Raw genomic sequence first — 16,233 nt, 5'->3', positions numbered from 1 at the left:
ATACATACAAACATTAAAGCCACAATGCACCTGATAATTCTTGTTTTACAAAGGAGAGCACAGCCAAGTAGACTTGACAGTCCGCTACAATGATTTGTCTTTGCAGACGATCTATCATGGATAGAGGAGATTTTCGTCCATCGACCTGTTTGGAATAACACAAGCACAGAAATTTTAGCAAATTTTAACAAAGAATACTAGTCTAAACCTGACAACTAACAAATCCAAAACCAACTGCAAGCATTTTCATGGGCAAAACCATGCTAAAATTTCTTTGATAACTCATCAAGCAAGCTCCTGATTATAAGTAGGAAAACCTCAAATATTTTCTACCAGCCTTTTTTTTTTTTTTTAATTTTCTTTTAAGATTCTACATGAACTCAGAAAAAATTTAAATTCCATAACTTTAATGCACTCACAAACACATCACATGCAACTAAAAGATGTTTCTAACCAGAAGAGCAACGTAAGGAGCATATGGCAAGGGGCAGGGAAGACACAGTGCCTCTCAGGAGCACACGGGTTCATTACTTTCTGTTAGGTAATGTAAAAACTGAAGAAAAATGACTACTTTTTTTTTTTTGGTACAGATCCACTATATCACACCTTACTTCTCAGTCTGTATGCTTTATTTCTCCTTCATTATTTAGAATGGAAAATCTAGAAAGGGTAAAACTCCCTAAGAATATGCCTGGCACTTTCATGCAGGCTCAGTCTTATCCTTTGAGCATTGCTAGAGAGTGTATGAATGAAATTCAGCCTGAATCAGCCAGGCTACGAACATCCTGAAATAACTCTAGTAGCTCACTAATTTGAGGTCTTGTGAAAATAACTACTAACATTAACATAACACCCCACTTTAAAAGAGGAAATGCTTAAATGTGACTACTTTATGACTCTTAAGATTTCAAACTGCGATGTTCAACTTACTTTCTACATTTACTGTTTATCTCAACTGCTCTTCATATATCAAAAACCATCTAGCCAAAAAAAAAAAAAGCCAACAAAGCATAGAAGGGAAGTTGCCAGAAATATTTATCCAATATATAATTCCATATTTTACAGATAATGCTCTTACATTCTTTTTAATTTTATTCTTGATTGTTTCAATAACTCCAGCTTCGTCACTCTCACACAGCTTTTCTGTAGCCTTTAAGTCATCACATGCCAGCTGCATTTTCTCCTCTTCAAACGTCATCATGGCATTCTGCCAAAAAACACAACACAGATTTGGGAGATAAAAATGAAATATTGCTATTCCTGCAATGGCTGCGGGAAGTTTTGATGAAAGCTTTCATGAAATCTGACTACAAAATTTCATTTTTCATTAACATCAACACATACATCAGTACATATACTTCTACAAAGAAGCAAACCAGAGACCTGAGTGTGCCTTACCAAAACCATACAACCGACCAGATCATATTAACTAAGACTTCTCCCCTTGTCTTAATAAAATTTCACGTGCTATCACAAACTGAGTATGTTGTCACACTGCATTAAGTGCAAGAGGAATTCGTGATAATTCACTTTCAATTATTGTTACGTAAGGCACCATTTGCTTCCATGCAGAAGATACTGCTTTTATATAACTCATTCATACAAATAATGGGTCTCCGAAGTCACAGAATCATTGAATGGCCTGGGTTGAAAAGGACCACAATGATCATCTAGTTTCAACCCCCCTGCTATGTGTAGGGTTGCCAACCAGCAGACCAGGCTGCCCAGAGCCACATCCAGCCTGGCCTTGAATGCCTCCAGGGATGGGGCATCCACAGCCTCCTTGGGCAACCTGGTAATAAGTCACAGCCACTGCATAATAAGTAATAGGAAGCAGAATTCCTACACATGTAGGAAGAAAAAACCAATTAGAAAAAAGAAAACACGCATCAGACCAACTATCACTGAACAAATTTAGAAAGAATTTAGAGACAAGTAACAACTTAATGCTTTATTAAACAAAAGCCCTGAATGACACAGACATGCAGAGTGCTGCAGCTATGTTTAGAACAGTAGCTAAGCAAAATATGTTCAAGATCCACTGATGCTGTTCTCTGATGTTACATTGATTCAATGCATCAATTCAGATAAGCAAACCTGGAAGATTCTTCCTCTTTCCCTTCTCTTCTCACTTCCATTGACTCAAAACCAAATCACACACCACAGATTTCCTAATCAATATTTTTCCTTGTACTGCATACAGACATTAGAGAGAATTCAAGTTAACTTCATTTACAACGTATTTATTTCTAGCAAATGGTATAAATTCTGACTTTAAAAAGAATATTACCACTGGCTGTTCCTGGTGCAATCTAACATTAAGCAGCAATATCAGGATAAAGACAGTCTAAAATTAAGATCTGCTCACTTTTTTAAAAGGATATTCTCATTTTTAATACAGTTTAAACAACAGCAAAAGCTATTACGAAAATGTTATGAGTGTTATTTTAATAATACCTCTATTGCACATATAAGAGAGGGTTTTCTTATGGCTCTTTTATTGGAACACATAAATATTTCATATGTTCTGTGATTCAGCTTCTCAGACATTTACTTTCTATTTAAACCACATCAGTAAACAAGTTTTATATAACATAAAGACTTGTTTTCTACATACTCTTCACCTAACACTTTGAAAAAACTAAGTCTCATAAAAAGAAACAGAGTAAAGTATTCATTACTATGAACTCATGCATTCACATACAAACGTTTACCTCCACCATTACAAACTCAAGCATTCACATACAAACACCAACCACAAGAGCAGGGATGTATGGTTACTCTCTGCTCCCATCTACTCACCAAAAAACTGACAAAACTGGCTCCAAAACTCATTAACGGGCTATGATTTCTGTAAAGGAAACAAAGAGCAGTTAACACTATTTACACACATTTCCAGTTGTAAAGACTGATATTACACTACTTGATTTTGAGTAATACATCAGTAAATAAATGTAGGCAATTTTTTTTTTTTTTGGCTGGTTGGTGGGGTTGGCTTTTTTAGGTGTTGAGTTGCATCATTCAGCAAAACGTAATGGAAACAAAAAGGCAAATTATAGTTACACGTGGGCATATCTATTCATCATTTCTATTAGGACTTGAATATATCTTCAAATAATTTTCCCACATTAAGCTGTCAATTTTATTTATTAAGAGCAGCCACTGCCACAAAAACGTATTTTGAGCACGACAAAAAACATAATTTCAAGGTACCAAAGTTTCAAAATCCACTGATTTAACTCTTGTTCACCATCTATCACTACCATTTTGACCTTGCACACAAACATTAAGTGGTTCTATTAAGAGATTCCCATTTCTCCCTCCACCCATAAAGCTAATTCATTTCAATTATAAATAATAAATTATATGCCACAGAACTTGTTAGAAATAAAGTTGCTACAAAGCACGTGGGTTTTTGCTGCTCTATTCTAAAGAAAGAACACATATCTTACTCCACTACATGGAACAGTTCTAAGATAATTTGCTGCTTCAAAAACTACAAAATCAGGTGTTCTCTTTGCTGTGAGTCAACGTGAATAGTCACCAGGAAACACCTCTGCTATTATTCCCTATCTGGACTGCTGCCTACCAACAGCTGTGTTATAAAGAGGGCAGCAATCAGCTACACAAGTTCAGTGTGCTGCCTCCAGCACTCTCAGCACACGCTGCCTATCTCATCATTCTCCTTGTAAGTCACGAGGCATGCAGTTCCCAGCCTCACCACTCTGCTCCAGAGCGTGTAACCTCCACCACACATCTCAAGGGCACAAGCACTGCAGCACCAACACTGCACAGCCACAGCTGCCCAACAGAACAGCGTAAGAAATAGTTACTCTCCTGCCCCGATATACAAAGTTACACTTACATCATACCTTCAAGAAAGCTCAAAAATAAAGTGAGTGTTTTCCCAGGGAGGTGGTTGAGTCACCATCCCTGGATGTGCTTAAAGACTGTTTGGATGTGGTGTTCAGGGACATGATTTAGCAGTGGTTTGTTAGAGTTAGGGTAGTATGAATAGGTTGTGGTTGGACTTGATAGTCTTTAAGGTCTTTTCCAACCTGAGCGACCCTATGATTCTAAGATTTTCCAGCTTCCCAACATCTGCATATTCAGAGAGAAAGCAGGACAGCCAAGGCAACCAACGTTGGGATAAATATCTAGATGTATTTTCAAATGACATGTCAGAATCCTAATTCAGCACCTGTAGGTAATCAGTGTTTCACAATGAAACCCATTCAGAGCAAATTCAAAGTCGTCGCCCTCAACAGACTTTTAAAACACGGGGGGAAAAGATCAACAAAGCCAGAAGGCGTGCCATAAATAATTACTTTGGGTTGCACTTTCCATTAAAATCCTTAGAACTCACTTCTTGAGTGCATTCTTCAGCTTCCATCCATACTGAAAATGTCACTTTGCTACTAGGCACAGATCAAGAGGTTACTTTAAGGGAAAAATTAAAATTCAAGCGTCTCAACATGTGTTAAAATGAAAAAGAAAAACAAAAAAGGCTAAAGTTTTATGCCTTGTACTAAAACTTTGCAAAACAGAACCAAGATGGGGAGGGTTTGTTTCCTCCGCACGCAGAAACTGGTGGAATACACGCAGCAACATTTGGCTCTCAGAAGGAAGCAGCATCCACGCATTCCTTAGGACTTGGCAAGGAATATAGGAATCTTCTCACTGAAGTATAAGCGCAAATTAAAGACTGTGGAAATACAGAACAAATAGTAGAACTGATCCATATGAAAATATTTTCAATTCAAGACTGTTATTCTTTTTTTTTTTTTTAATGAATACTTATAAACACAGCTCCTTCTGTTACAGAAATAGCTGCAGAAGCTTAAAAAGCTTGAAATACATCAGATTGAGATGTAAAGTGATTCCCTTACCAAGGGAACAATATTTTCAAATAGAGCAATGTGAATTGGGGCCATATTTGGGAGCAAAGCTGCTAAAACTGCATAAACAACACAACAGTGGAGAATGAAACAGCACAGCATCTCATCCAGCACCTCAACAGAAACACCAAAAGGAGCAGACTCTTCCAACATCTTCCACAGTATCTGTTTGCCTTGCCTTTTTAGGATGTAAGAACCTGTTTTTAAGAGTGCATACGTATTAAAATATTGATGCCTACATATGCATTTTGAAAGCCTTTATATTTCTTTTGGGAGAATTCGAATATGGCAGTAGTTACATTTAAGAGTCAACTTCTCTTCCAGGATTACAAGATTCTGAACTGATTACAGCAAATAACAATCATTTAAAAAAAAAAAAAATTTAGGAAATACAGATTTTCAAGCATACTTGTCTAAGTTGATTTAAGAAAACTTGAGAAATTTTTCAAATAAATATTTGTCAATACACTTCAAGACAGCTCCCCCAGCTTGTTCTTAGAAACTCACAGTGCCTTCCCTGGAAGCATTCAAAGTCAGGCTGGATGGAGCTGTAAGCCACCTGGTCTAGAGGGAGGTGTCTCCGCCTGTACCAGGGGATTGGAGCTAGATCATCTTAAAGACCCCTTCCAACCCAACCATTCTACGATTCTATGACTTACCCAGATGATGAAAAATGAGAGAAAAATCACTATTCTGAAAAGACCACTCGCTGTAATGCGTAAGGTAAAATGCTGCAGATTGAATGACTGAAAAATTAAAGAAGACTCCGTAAAAAAGCATTGTCAATATAGAACACGTGGGTCCGGAAGCAAGAAAACACAGCATGTAACATTATACTGCATCTTAGAGATGCTTCTTGTTGAGACCAGGCAAGTCTGGCAACCAAATCATGGCAATTTCACAGCAGCAGACTCTTGCTCTTAGTTTGTATCACAACTAAATTCGCCTTAGCTATGTTAAGGCACATGGAAGGCACGGAACTGACATGGGAAAGCCAGCACAGCTTCAGCAAGGGCAAATCCTGCTTGATCAATCTAGTGGCCTTCTATGATGGTGTCACTGCATCAATGGACAATGGAAGAGCCACTCATGTCATCTATGTCAACTTCAGTAAGGCCTTTGACACTGTACCCAACAACATCCTTCTCTCCATATTGGAAATACATAGATTTGATGTGTGGACTGTTTGATGGACAAAGAACTGGCTGCAGGATTGAGTCCAGAGAGCAGTGGTCAATGGCTCCATGCCTGAATGGAAATCAGTGATGAGTGATGTCTCCAGGGGTCAGTGCTGGGAGCAATTCTCTTTAATATCTCCATCAGTGACACTGACACTGGGGTTGAATGCACCCTCAGCACATTTGCTGATGACACCAAGCTGTGGGGTGCAGTCAGTACACCAGAGGGACCCAGACAGGCTTGAGCAGTGGGCCTTGGTGAACCTCATGAGGTTCAACAAATCCAAGTGCAAGATCATGCACCTGGGTAGAGGCAACCCCCATTACCAATACAAGCTGGGGGATGAAAGGATTAAGCACAGCTCTGCCAAAAAAGACGTGGGGTTACTGGTGGATGGCAAGCTGGACATGAGCCAACAATGTATCCTCACAGCCCAGAAAGCCAACCGTATCCTGGGCTGCACCAAAAGGAGCGTGGCCAGCAGGGCAAGGGAGGTGATCCTGCCCCTCTACTCTGTGCTGGTAAGGCCTCACCTGGAGTACTGCATCCAGATGTGGAGTCCTCTGCTCAGGAGAGACATAGAGTTGTTGGAGAGTGTCCAGAGGGGGACCACAAAAATGATGTAAGGCATGGAACACCTCTCCTACGAGGTCAGGCTGAGAGAGCTGGCGCTGTTTAGCCTGGAGAAGAGAAGGCTGCAAGGTGACCTGACAGCAGCCTTTCAATATCTAAAGGGAAGCTGCAGGAAAGAAAGAAACCAACTCTTTAGCAGGGTCTGTGGTGACAGAACAGGGGAAATGGTTACAAACTCAAAGAGGCTGGATTTAGGTTAGATAAAATCTTTTACAGTGGGGGTGGTGAGGCACTGGAACAGGCTGCTCAGAGATGTGGTTGATGCACCGTCCTTGAAGACTTTCAAAGCAAGGCTGGATCAAGCCCTGTGCAACCTGATCTAGCCGTGGTGTCCCTGTTCACTGCAAGGGAGTTGGACTAGACAGCCTTCAGAGGTCCCGTCCAACTCTAAGGATTCTACGGTTCTATGATAAATGGGATAAGGAATGCTTTACCATATTCCTGCCTAGTCACTGGATAGAAATTACAGTAGCAACTTTATGGAAAACCATTTGTAGATGTAATTTCAGTGCTTAAAGTCCATTTTAAGCAACAACTGCACTTAGTGCTCAATCTTCACAAACATTCTGCTAATAGTTTCTTCAACAACTTAATGTTATCTTCACCTCTAGAGCTAGGAAAAAGTTGGTAACGATACAGTACAATTACAGCAATCGCTAACACATGACAGACGACCAAAATAAGTTTCTGAGAAAAGCACACTTCCAAGAAAATAACCCTCCATTCAATGTATTCTGAAGACACAATTTTACATCCTTCTCAAAAACCCCAAAAGATGTAAGATTAAAAAATAATAGTAAAAAAAAAGCAGCACTTGAAATAACATTAACACTAATAACACTTGAAATAACAGAGTAAAATAATGGCTATACTGACACAGACATGAGTTATAGAATTCAACTCAAATGAACACGGGGATGTTGCAGTATCCAAGTTGTCTTTACCACTTTGAAGCAATAACCTACACTGAGCGAAGAACAGACAAAAGACTTTTAAATGGCTCAAATAAAAGGAAAATCTAGTGTTAGAGTCAGGAAAATCCCATACTGAAACCAATGAACTACATTTTCTCTCACAAATTCATGCATATAGTTTTGTGGACTGTCCTGTGTTATCTTTGCATTGTCTTCTCAGGAACTTCATGCAGTTCAACAAACAGATAAAACAAGTCTTCCACATGGAGAAAGATAACCCCAGGCACCACAACACACTGGGGACAACCCAGCTGTTAAGTAGCCCTGCAGGAAAGGACTGCAGTGCTCTGACAAACACTGAGGTAGACATGAGCCAGCTGCATGCCTTTGCTGCTGAGAAGGCTGTGTTAGGCAAGGCATTGCCAGCAGGTCGAGAGAGGTGATCCTTCCCCTATATTCAAGGCTGGTGAAGCTGCATGTGGAGCACTGGGTCCAGTTCTTTGCTCCCCAGTTCAAGAGAAGTATGACACACTGAAGACAGTCTAACAGAGGAACATCAAGATGCTGAAGGGACTGGAGCACCTCTCTTGTGAGAAGAGGCTGTGAGAGCTGAGTCTGTTGTGCCTGCAGGAGAGGAGGTTCAGGGGGAAACTCATCAATGTTCATAAATATCTGAGGGGAGGGTGCAATTCAAGTCTCACTTGCATCACACTTCAGGGATGCTACAAAGCACCACAACACCATAACATTAAAGACCCTAAATACTGAAGGTAGCCAATCACTTTTTGCCAGCTTCCAAAGAGCTGAATTACCCAGGCATTCTTTAAAGGATGGAAGTAAGCTGTGTGCACCCACCATCTCTTTTCAAGGCATAAGTGCTGAGAAGATGAAGCCTGTGCAACGTATGAGATGAATATAAAACTCATAACACCAGATAAGGAGTAAACACTGTTTCAGCTCTGAGGAATTACTGCTTTCTTAAATCCCACACGTGTGTTCTAAACAAACACATTTGATGGCAGGGGTAAAAAAGCTCAGCAATACAAAGAAATACTTAAGATATTAGACTGATGCTGGGTGTTCAGTGCATTGTGATACTCAACAGATGCTGATCAAATGGTAAATAAGTTCTTTTATTACTGTTATCACCTTCTTGGTGATAAGCATTTGCATCACAGCAAAATTCCCACCTTTGCTTTCTGTGAATACTAAGCTTGCTAAACTTTAACTCACTGAAATAGATCTCTTTTCCAGCTATATGAAAGTAGTATTATACAAGACACTGCTTCTCCCAATAAATCCCAAGCCATTCACCTCCTTTCATGACACAGCTTCAAGATGATAGCTCGCTTTCAGAAGAAAGGCATTGACCATGCCCCATTTTCACACATGATGATAACGCATTCTGGAGTTATAAGCCTCTGTTTAATAAGGCTGAGATAATACAGTCCTATTGTATCACTAAAAGTTTTTTTTTTTTTTAAAGAAAAGAGAGAAAAAAATAATTGAAATACATTAGAAGAAAAATCAATTATTTCCCAGCATTGTTTCCTATATTCGTTTCCATAATATTTCCCCTGCAAATACATTAGATTCTAAAGCTACTACAGTCCAGCTCACATTTAACTTTAAATAACATAAGAGTGATTAACCCACCAATACAACCCCCAGCTTTTCTAGGCACTGCTGCTTTAGCCACGACCCACTAAGAATTTCAGTCACACAGGTCGCGATGCTCAGGATGAAACAAAATAAATTGTTCTCCTCCGAAGTAGGAGACGGAAGCGTAATGAAAAATTAAGAATTTGTCTAAGTTCATAGATAAATATAGAAGCAGCTAATGAATATTTTAGAACAAGCAGAAACACAACATACACACAACAGTAAGGAATCTACTGCAAAAACATACCACTCCTTTGGCCAAAGATTTTCCGCAAATATATTCTAAAAATTATTTGTGAGGTTACAGACATAGGCTGGCTCTTTATATGAGTACACATCTCAGCAGATACTGGCATATGAAATAGCTAGTCATCCTTCAAAGTTAGTTTCTTTAAAATAAGTTAGTTGGCTTTAACATAAGATCCACATACTAGCACACTTCTACAATCTCCACCAGCCTGCCTTCTAACTTCTGAGTTAACAACTCGGATTTCTGTTTACCCTTCTGTCATCTATCCATGAACTATCAGATACTGTTCCATTTGGCAAATGGATCTCTTTACCTCCCCTCCATCCTTTTTACCACTTCGTTTGGCAGCAACACCTGTTTTCAACTTGAAGGCCAAAAAACCACGTGTCACATTCTACGTGATCTCCACATATTCAGGTCAGTTTTCTAGTTACGTGCACCATTTATTGCAATGCACTAACCCTGAGAAATGAAATCTTACTTTAAGATACACATTTACTACACACGTAAAACAGTGCTGCTAAAAACAGCTTCCTTCATATATATATATATATCTCCTTTCTATCTAGCAGCTGCTCTCCTGCCTCTGTCACCATAATAAATAATAGCTCACTGGGTTGCTATTAGGGCATTCAGGACTTCTTTGCGTGCTGTCAATCAGAATGCCATCAGCCTTCACCCCATTGACTTACGTCAGTTCCCACTCTTCTGCCCTTATCTTTAGAGAAGCTACTGAAACATCTACATTTCATTTTCCCTCTTAACGTTCCTTAGCTGAGCTCCATAAACAAGAGGTTTAACAGCAGCGAGACAATCTGCCTACTGATCAATGCTGGCTTAATGTCACCTTGTATTTTTATTGCTTACTTTCATCTGTTGTCTAAAACGTTACCTCTTAAAAAACTCCAGGTTTTAAAAATTCATGTACTAAGCATTTCTCTTGGTTTTATGTTTTCTTCCATTTTTTATTTTTCTGCAAGATCTCCTTCACCCAAACAGGTCATACAGTACATTCTTCTTCACCGACTCCATCCTTTAAACCTGTACATGTTTTGTTTTAGAATCACATTTCCACCACACTGTCCTTATTTTCTTCTGAGAAGACCTTACAGTATACATCTCACTTATCCACCTTGTTCCATTTCTCCTTTCATTTACACAAAAGTTGAAAACTTTATTAATCCCTCTCAGAAGTAAGAGCCATTCGTAATAGTCAAACATTTCTGCAGCAGGAGACAGAAGGCTGCTGGATTTATAATATCCCTAATCTTCTGCTCTACGCTGTGAGTCAACGTTCAGTTAAAGAGCTTTTGATTATACTTGACAGTCTTCCCTCCTCTTAGCTGAAGGACGTTTTTTAAACCATTTCTGAATTGGAAATGCTCTTAAAAAAACGAAGAATCAGCAAAAAATGCCTTTAGCCTCTTTCTTCTATTCTTAAATGTTAAGGAATCCACAAAGCAGGAACGTGGAAAGAACACTCCATTTCAGTATTCTTGCTAGCGCCAAAGTGGTCCACCAAAGCAATGCCATCCCACATGCGGATGGGCTCCAAATGGGCTCCACTTCTTATGCCAAGTCCTTGGTTAACCTCCACACCACCAGTTTAACCCCATCAGAACTCAGATATTGAATAGAAAGATTAATACCAGTACTAATTAATACCAGTTCTGACAGTTTCAACTACAAATTTATACTGATAACGCTAAAGGAATTAAAGGCAGTGGTGCCATCTGTTGCAGATCTATGAAAATACTGTATTTGTTCATATTTAGCTCACGATCAGAAACTCCACACTACGATCAGGTGGGGAATCTAGGTTTCTTAAAAGAAAAAAAAAAAAATCACAAACAAAAAAATGTATGCACTTATCAATGTGGCTTGCAGATGATTTTTCAAGCCCCCATAACTTCTGTCAAGTCTGGTTCAACAAAAAACAAGTCACGGGCTACACCTGACAAAAGGCTAATGGCTTTACAGTGATAATCAATCCAGTTCTGGCTACATGCTGCATCTGACTTCTTGAGGTTCTAAATAGGGATACACGAACCCTAAAGATCAAAGGCACAATATTTTCTTAACTATGTCTCTGCATGACATAGTAACAATGATTCCAAAGCCAACCAATTCGAAGGCAGGATTTTATCATAGCAGTTATATATACACTGCAATTCCTACCTTTGTTTCCTCAAGAACTGCATTACAAGCAGTTACGAGTTGGTTTTTTTTTAAACTGATCTGGGGCTCAGACAGCTCTTTGGAAGATCCACAGGCACCGTGTAGCAAAGAAACCAGTTTCAATTTGCTTTGGAATATCAGCTCTTCTTAGGGTCACCAAGGTTGTCCACTGTCTCAAAGCAGCACTGATTTTTCACAAGATCATTCTGGTAGCAAGTGAGGAAGTCACAAAGGTAATAATGAAATAAGAAATAAAAAGCAGAAGCAAAACCAGTAGTTTCTAGGGAACAATTCTAACTGATCAAACGATGTGGTTAACAGAACCGAAGTCTCAGCATGTAGTTAAGTTTTCAAACAAATGACCTTATAGGTTCTTGAAAAGTTTCTGTAGCATGTTTTGTTGTTGTTGTTGTTTTCTTTTTTTTTTTTTTTTTCCATTTATCAGATGATAACTGCTAAAAGTGAAGGCATAACTGTTAACACACACTCACACCAGGCTATGTTCAGAAAGCTGCATTTCATCAGACAGCTTTGAGCCCTAATGCTGCAAGTGACAAACATCCACACTGAACTACGGAGAACTCCCAAAAGCTGATCCTTCTGCCTACCAATCCCATTTGGGATAGGCTCTACTTGATAATTTCAAGTGCATACCAACAAAAACATTCTTAATTAGGGTTGTATGCAAATAAACACATAACTGTATTACTTAAGTCCTTGTAGGGAAGAACATGTCTGAAACAAGTACTGAACTGAAAGCTGTTGACCAAGGGAAGTTCCATTCCCCAGATGTCTCCAGAACTGGAATTTGTAGATTACGCATGCTTTGCTGTATTTTCTTTCCCACCTCTACATGAAACTGCAATATACACCTAACCTGCATCCCGATAAAGGGCTGTAAGTTTCCAGCAAGAACCCTGCTACATATTTTGGGACAAGGCTGGAGATTTTTGCAGTCATTTAAAGAACAAGATGGTGATTATTAATTTATGAATAGCAAAACCACTTAACCTAATGAAGGAATTCCAATTTACTCCTTGTGGGCAGTGTTTAAAGGCCAAGATCAAACAATACACTTAAGCTAAAGGGCACCTTTTGATAAAAATCAAACAAAGAAGCCCGCACCTAGAAAAAAAAAGATAAAGAGAAGCTTCTGCACTTCTAAAGTGAGATCTATAGAAGCAAATGTTACAGATAAACAAGAAAAGAATTTGTAGAAGACATCATTACTTATTCTCTTGGTACTGCAGGGAGAACTAAACTGCATTCTGAGCACAGGAACCATACCCATTGCACTCCCAAGCATTGCTCTACAACACAAGAACACTGCATATCTAGGATTCCTGGACTGCTCCTAGATTTGTATCAGTGAGAGAAAGCAATGGCACAACCACAGAGAAGGCAGAGCAAGAAAAACAGTAAGGTTTTCCTTAATTAGCACCTTGAAAGAAAAAAAAAACAAAACAAAACCTACACAATCTATGACATCAGCTGACACGAGAGCTGGGACCTTCCTCATCACCTGCAGCGCTGCAATCAGCTCTACACCACAGAACCAGCTGGCAGCAAGGCAGCACTACAGAACAGGGCAGCACGCACCAAGGATGGAACAAAACCTTTAAGGCTGTGGCAGGTCCAAAGCGATGCAGTACTCTGCTATGAAGGAGGGGGTTCTGAAGCTGCAAGTCCCCTTCTAGCCACCCTTTTGCACCAAGCTTCACCTTTAGCAAATAAAACTTCAGTGCTGAAGTACAGCATCGCTGACGAAGCGCTACTCTAAGCCAGCGGAGGTATTTTTAATCACACAGACAACAGCCGCACAGAGCACATCAATTATTCAGAAGAGATGCACGACTACAGCAGCCCCGGCCCCGCTCAGACAAACGAGGGCAGGCAGAGCCGCCGCCCCCAGCCCGGGGCAGCTGCGCGAGAGCCGCCGCTGCGAGGAGGCGCCCGGGGGCTCACCGGTACTTCTTGAAGAGCTGGTCGGACTCGCGGAAGCCGTTGTTGAGCAGCATGTTGATGCCGGCCAGCGCCAGCTCCGAATCCTCGATGGGCAACGGAGCTTCCCCGTCCTCCCGCCGCGCCGGCGGCTGCTCGGAGCCGGCCATAACGGCGAGGGAGCAGCGGGAGGCGGCCGGCTCTGTCCTTCCCTTATTCCTACCGCGGAGGAAGGTGCCGGATGCCCGCGGCCGGGCCGCGTCCCGTCAACCGCCCTCCCGCGCTGCAGAGACGCGGAGCCGCCTCGCGCCCGCAGCCCTCGGAACGCGGCGGCGCCCGCCTCGCTCCGCACCGCGCAGGCGCCGAGGGGACCGCGCATGCGCCGTGGCGGCCGGCGGGCTGAGGGTGGTAACGGGTGGGGGTCGGATCCGCCCGCGGCTGCGGTGCCTGGATGAGGGACGAAGCGAGGAGGGGATTGTGTGGAGCCGGCGAGCTTTGGGAGTTGCTGTGAGGGGTTATGGGCTTGTTGGGGAGGTCTGGAAGCCTCTGGGTCCTCTCTTCCTCCGTCGGCTGGGGGTGACCAGGTGAGGAGGATGACGTTGGGATTTCTCTTCGCAGAAAGCTCTGCCGCCCTCATATGGCCGCTGCCCCTCCTCTGACCCCCAGCGGGTGCTGATGTAAGCTTGGAGGAGTTCTTTTGTGGAGCTCTTACCATGCACACACACATACATATGTATATTTTTACCTTTTCTTTCTTTCCTCATTTGCTGCAGCGTTACCCCCTGCTGCACGACCCTCCTCACAGGCAAACAGCAAATCGATGTGAGGGTTTCCACAGAATCCGCTAGGTTTTTCCTTTGATGCGAAAGTAATGAAACCTCCCCTAACGTGCCTTTCCTTTTGCAGGGAAAATAGCCTTTTTCTTCTTTTTTTCGTTTTTGAATAGCGATTTTAATTACTGGCAGCATTCACTCAAGCAGTGACTGCAGTTGCTTGTTTCTAGAGCAGTGCTTTTGACTTTCTCAGCCTACACCCAACGGGTTTGGGGTATTTGCTCGCTGCCCCTCAACACCTGTATTAGCTGTAATGTGAACCTGCCCATGGAGCTGGCAGCAATAATCACAGTGTTTTGCAAGTTGTCTTCAGCCTAGTTGTGCACATTGTTCCAAACAATGAATATATGAGAATGTACATCTGTAAAAATAGTTCCATTCCGGCTCCAAAGAGCCAAGTACCTGGACTGAAAATTCACCCGTGATATTTTCACCCCCTCTTTGCAGGAAGAACAATTTCTTTATTGTGCTTAAATAAATTTAGGTAGAGACAAAGGCTATTGCCTACAGCCTGGTCTTGCTCCTGCCAGCTAGGGCAATGCTACAGCTCAGTTGCTCTTGTGAAAATTGAAGTATCGCTCTTAACTTTTTTCCTCCTCACTAAAATACAAAAGAATGGGACCAGAGACTATTTTTAGAACTAACCCCTCTTCCCTGTCAAGAAAAACATCTTTTTCCTGTGAATCAAGTAGCAGTATTTCTGTACTACACTTCCTATGGGAATAGCTACCACCACCTAGGGAAATATTCTGTACCTAACCCCTCCTGGAAAGGTGCTTTTTGAAAAGCGAGGAATGTGTAATGCTGGGAGCCTTCTGAAATCTGCCAGGTACTAATCAGGTGTTTTGGCTGATTCCCAGCCCCTCTGAGGAAAGCTTGATACTCAGGTGGTTTAAATAGAGCATGCCTTTTGTTACACTGCACACCTACCAAAGAGCATCTCCAAGGCTTTCGGGAAGTCAGCACAGAGGGTGTGGGGAACCACATGCTCTCCCATGCATTTATTGCTCATCTGTGAAACTTGGCCTCCCGTATTCAAACAGCCTCATAAAAAGGAAGTTGCAGCTTGCAGTTTACTCACTGTTTCGGCTGTGCGTAGGGCACTGCATTGCAGATAACCGTATAGGAGTAATTCTTTTCTTAAATTATTTATTTTTATCTCTCATGCAGGATTTTGTGGGCAGGGAGTGGTTTGTATTTTGATTTCCTTTAGCCATATACAATCAGTTTGGCCAGGAAGCAATGAATCTCATGGGTTCCCTGAGAATCAGGGATAGAGGAGGCAAACTTCTACATCTGAGTACTATTTCTGTAGAGCAGTGACGAGCCAAGTCCTTTGTGAAACACCTGCTTCTTTTCTGAAGCTAGACCCTATTTCCTCACCCCCCTGGCTGAGTAATAGTGTAGCAGATCTATGTATTCTCTACAGGTTTTTTGTTCTACAGGGTTCTTGCCCTAAGGAGCAAGAATTCTTTGAGGTCTTCCTTCCAGCACCCAGACTGCTCAGGCAAGGCAGTGATAATGTTTTCTGTTACATATGCTTTTATAACTCTTCGGTATATAGCTATTAATTTTGAAACACCAGTTGTGAGTATTTAAATCAAGTCTCCAGAAACATGGCTCTAAATCTGTGGAAGAACTTGGCAGAATAGTTCTGTATTTCAGCTGCTTTGGTAGAAAAGTAACACATTTAAACATCGCTAATGAAGCAGTGTGACACCTGCAGTTTGCAGGTAAGAGCTTAG

The 16,233-nt window shown here is 41.2% G+C and overlaps 1 protein-coding gene across 2 annotated transcripts in view; it reads right to left on the bottom strand.

Annotated features, from left to right (window-relative positions):
• The window catches only part of TTC39C (tetratricopeptide repeat domain 39C), a 33,529-nt gene extending 19,488 nt beyond the window's left edge, over positions 1–14,041 (bottom strand). The window contains exons 1-4 of one of the 2 annotated variants that reach the window (XM_010708838.3): positions 13,680–14,041; positions 2,803–2,851; positions 1,079–1,207; positions 31–145 (exon numbers count right to left, since the gene is read on the bottom strand). In XM_010708838.3, coding sequence (XP_010707140.2) covers positions 31–145; positions 1,079–1,207; positions 2,803–2,851; positions 13,680–13,825 — 439 coding nt within the window. In that variant the 5' untranslated portion in view covers positions 13,826–14,041. Of the gene's footprint in view, positions 1–30; positions 146–1,078; positions 1,208–2,802; positions 2,852–11,714; positions 11,910–13,679 lie in introns of those variants that run through there. The other variant, XM_085220900.1, reaches the window with a different exon arrangement.
• Between the last annotated feature and the right edge of the window lie 2,192 nt (positions 14,042–16,233).

Source organism: Meleagris gallopavo, chromosome 3 (genome assembly GCF_905368555.1).
Source record: "Meleagris gallopavo chromosome 3, MGAL_WU_HG_1.1, whole genome shotgun sequence".
Taxonomy (NCBI): Eukaryota; Metazoa; Chordata; class Aves; order Galliformes; family Phasianidae; genus Meleagris; species Meleagris gallopavo.
This window is presented reverse-complemented; position numbering and strand designations above follow the sequence as displayed.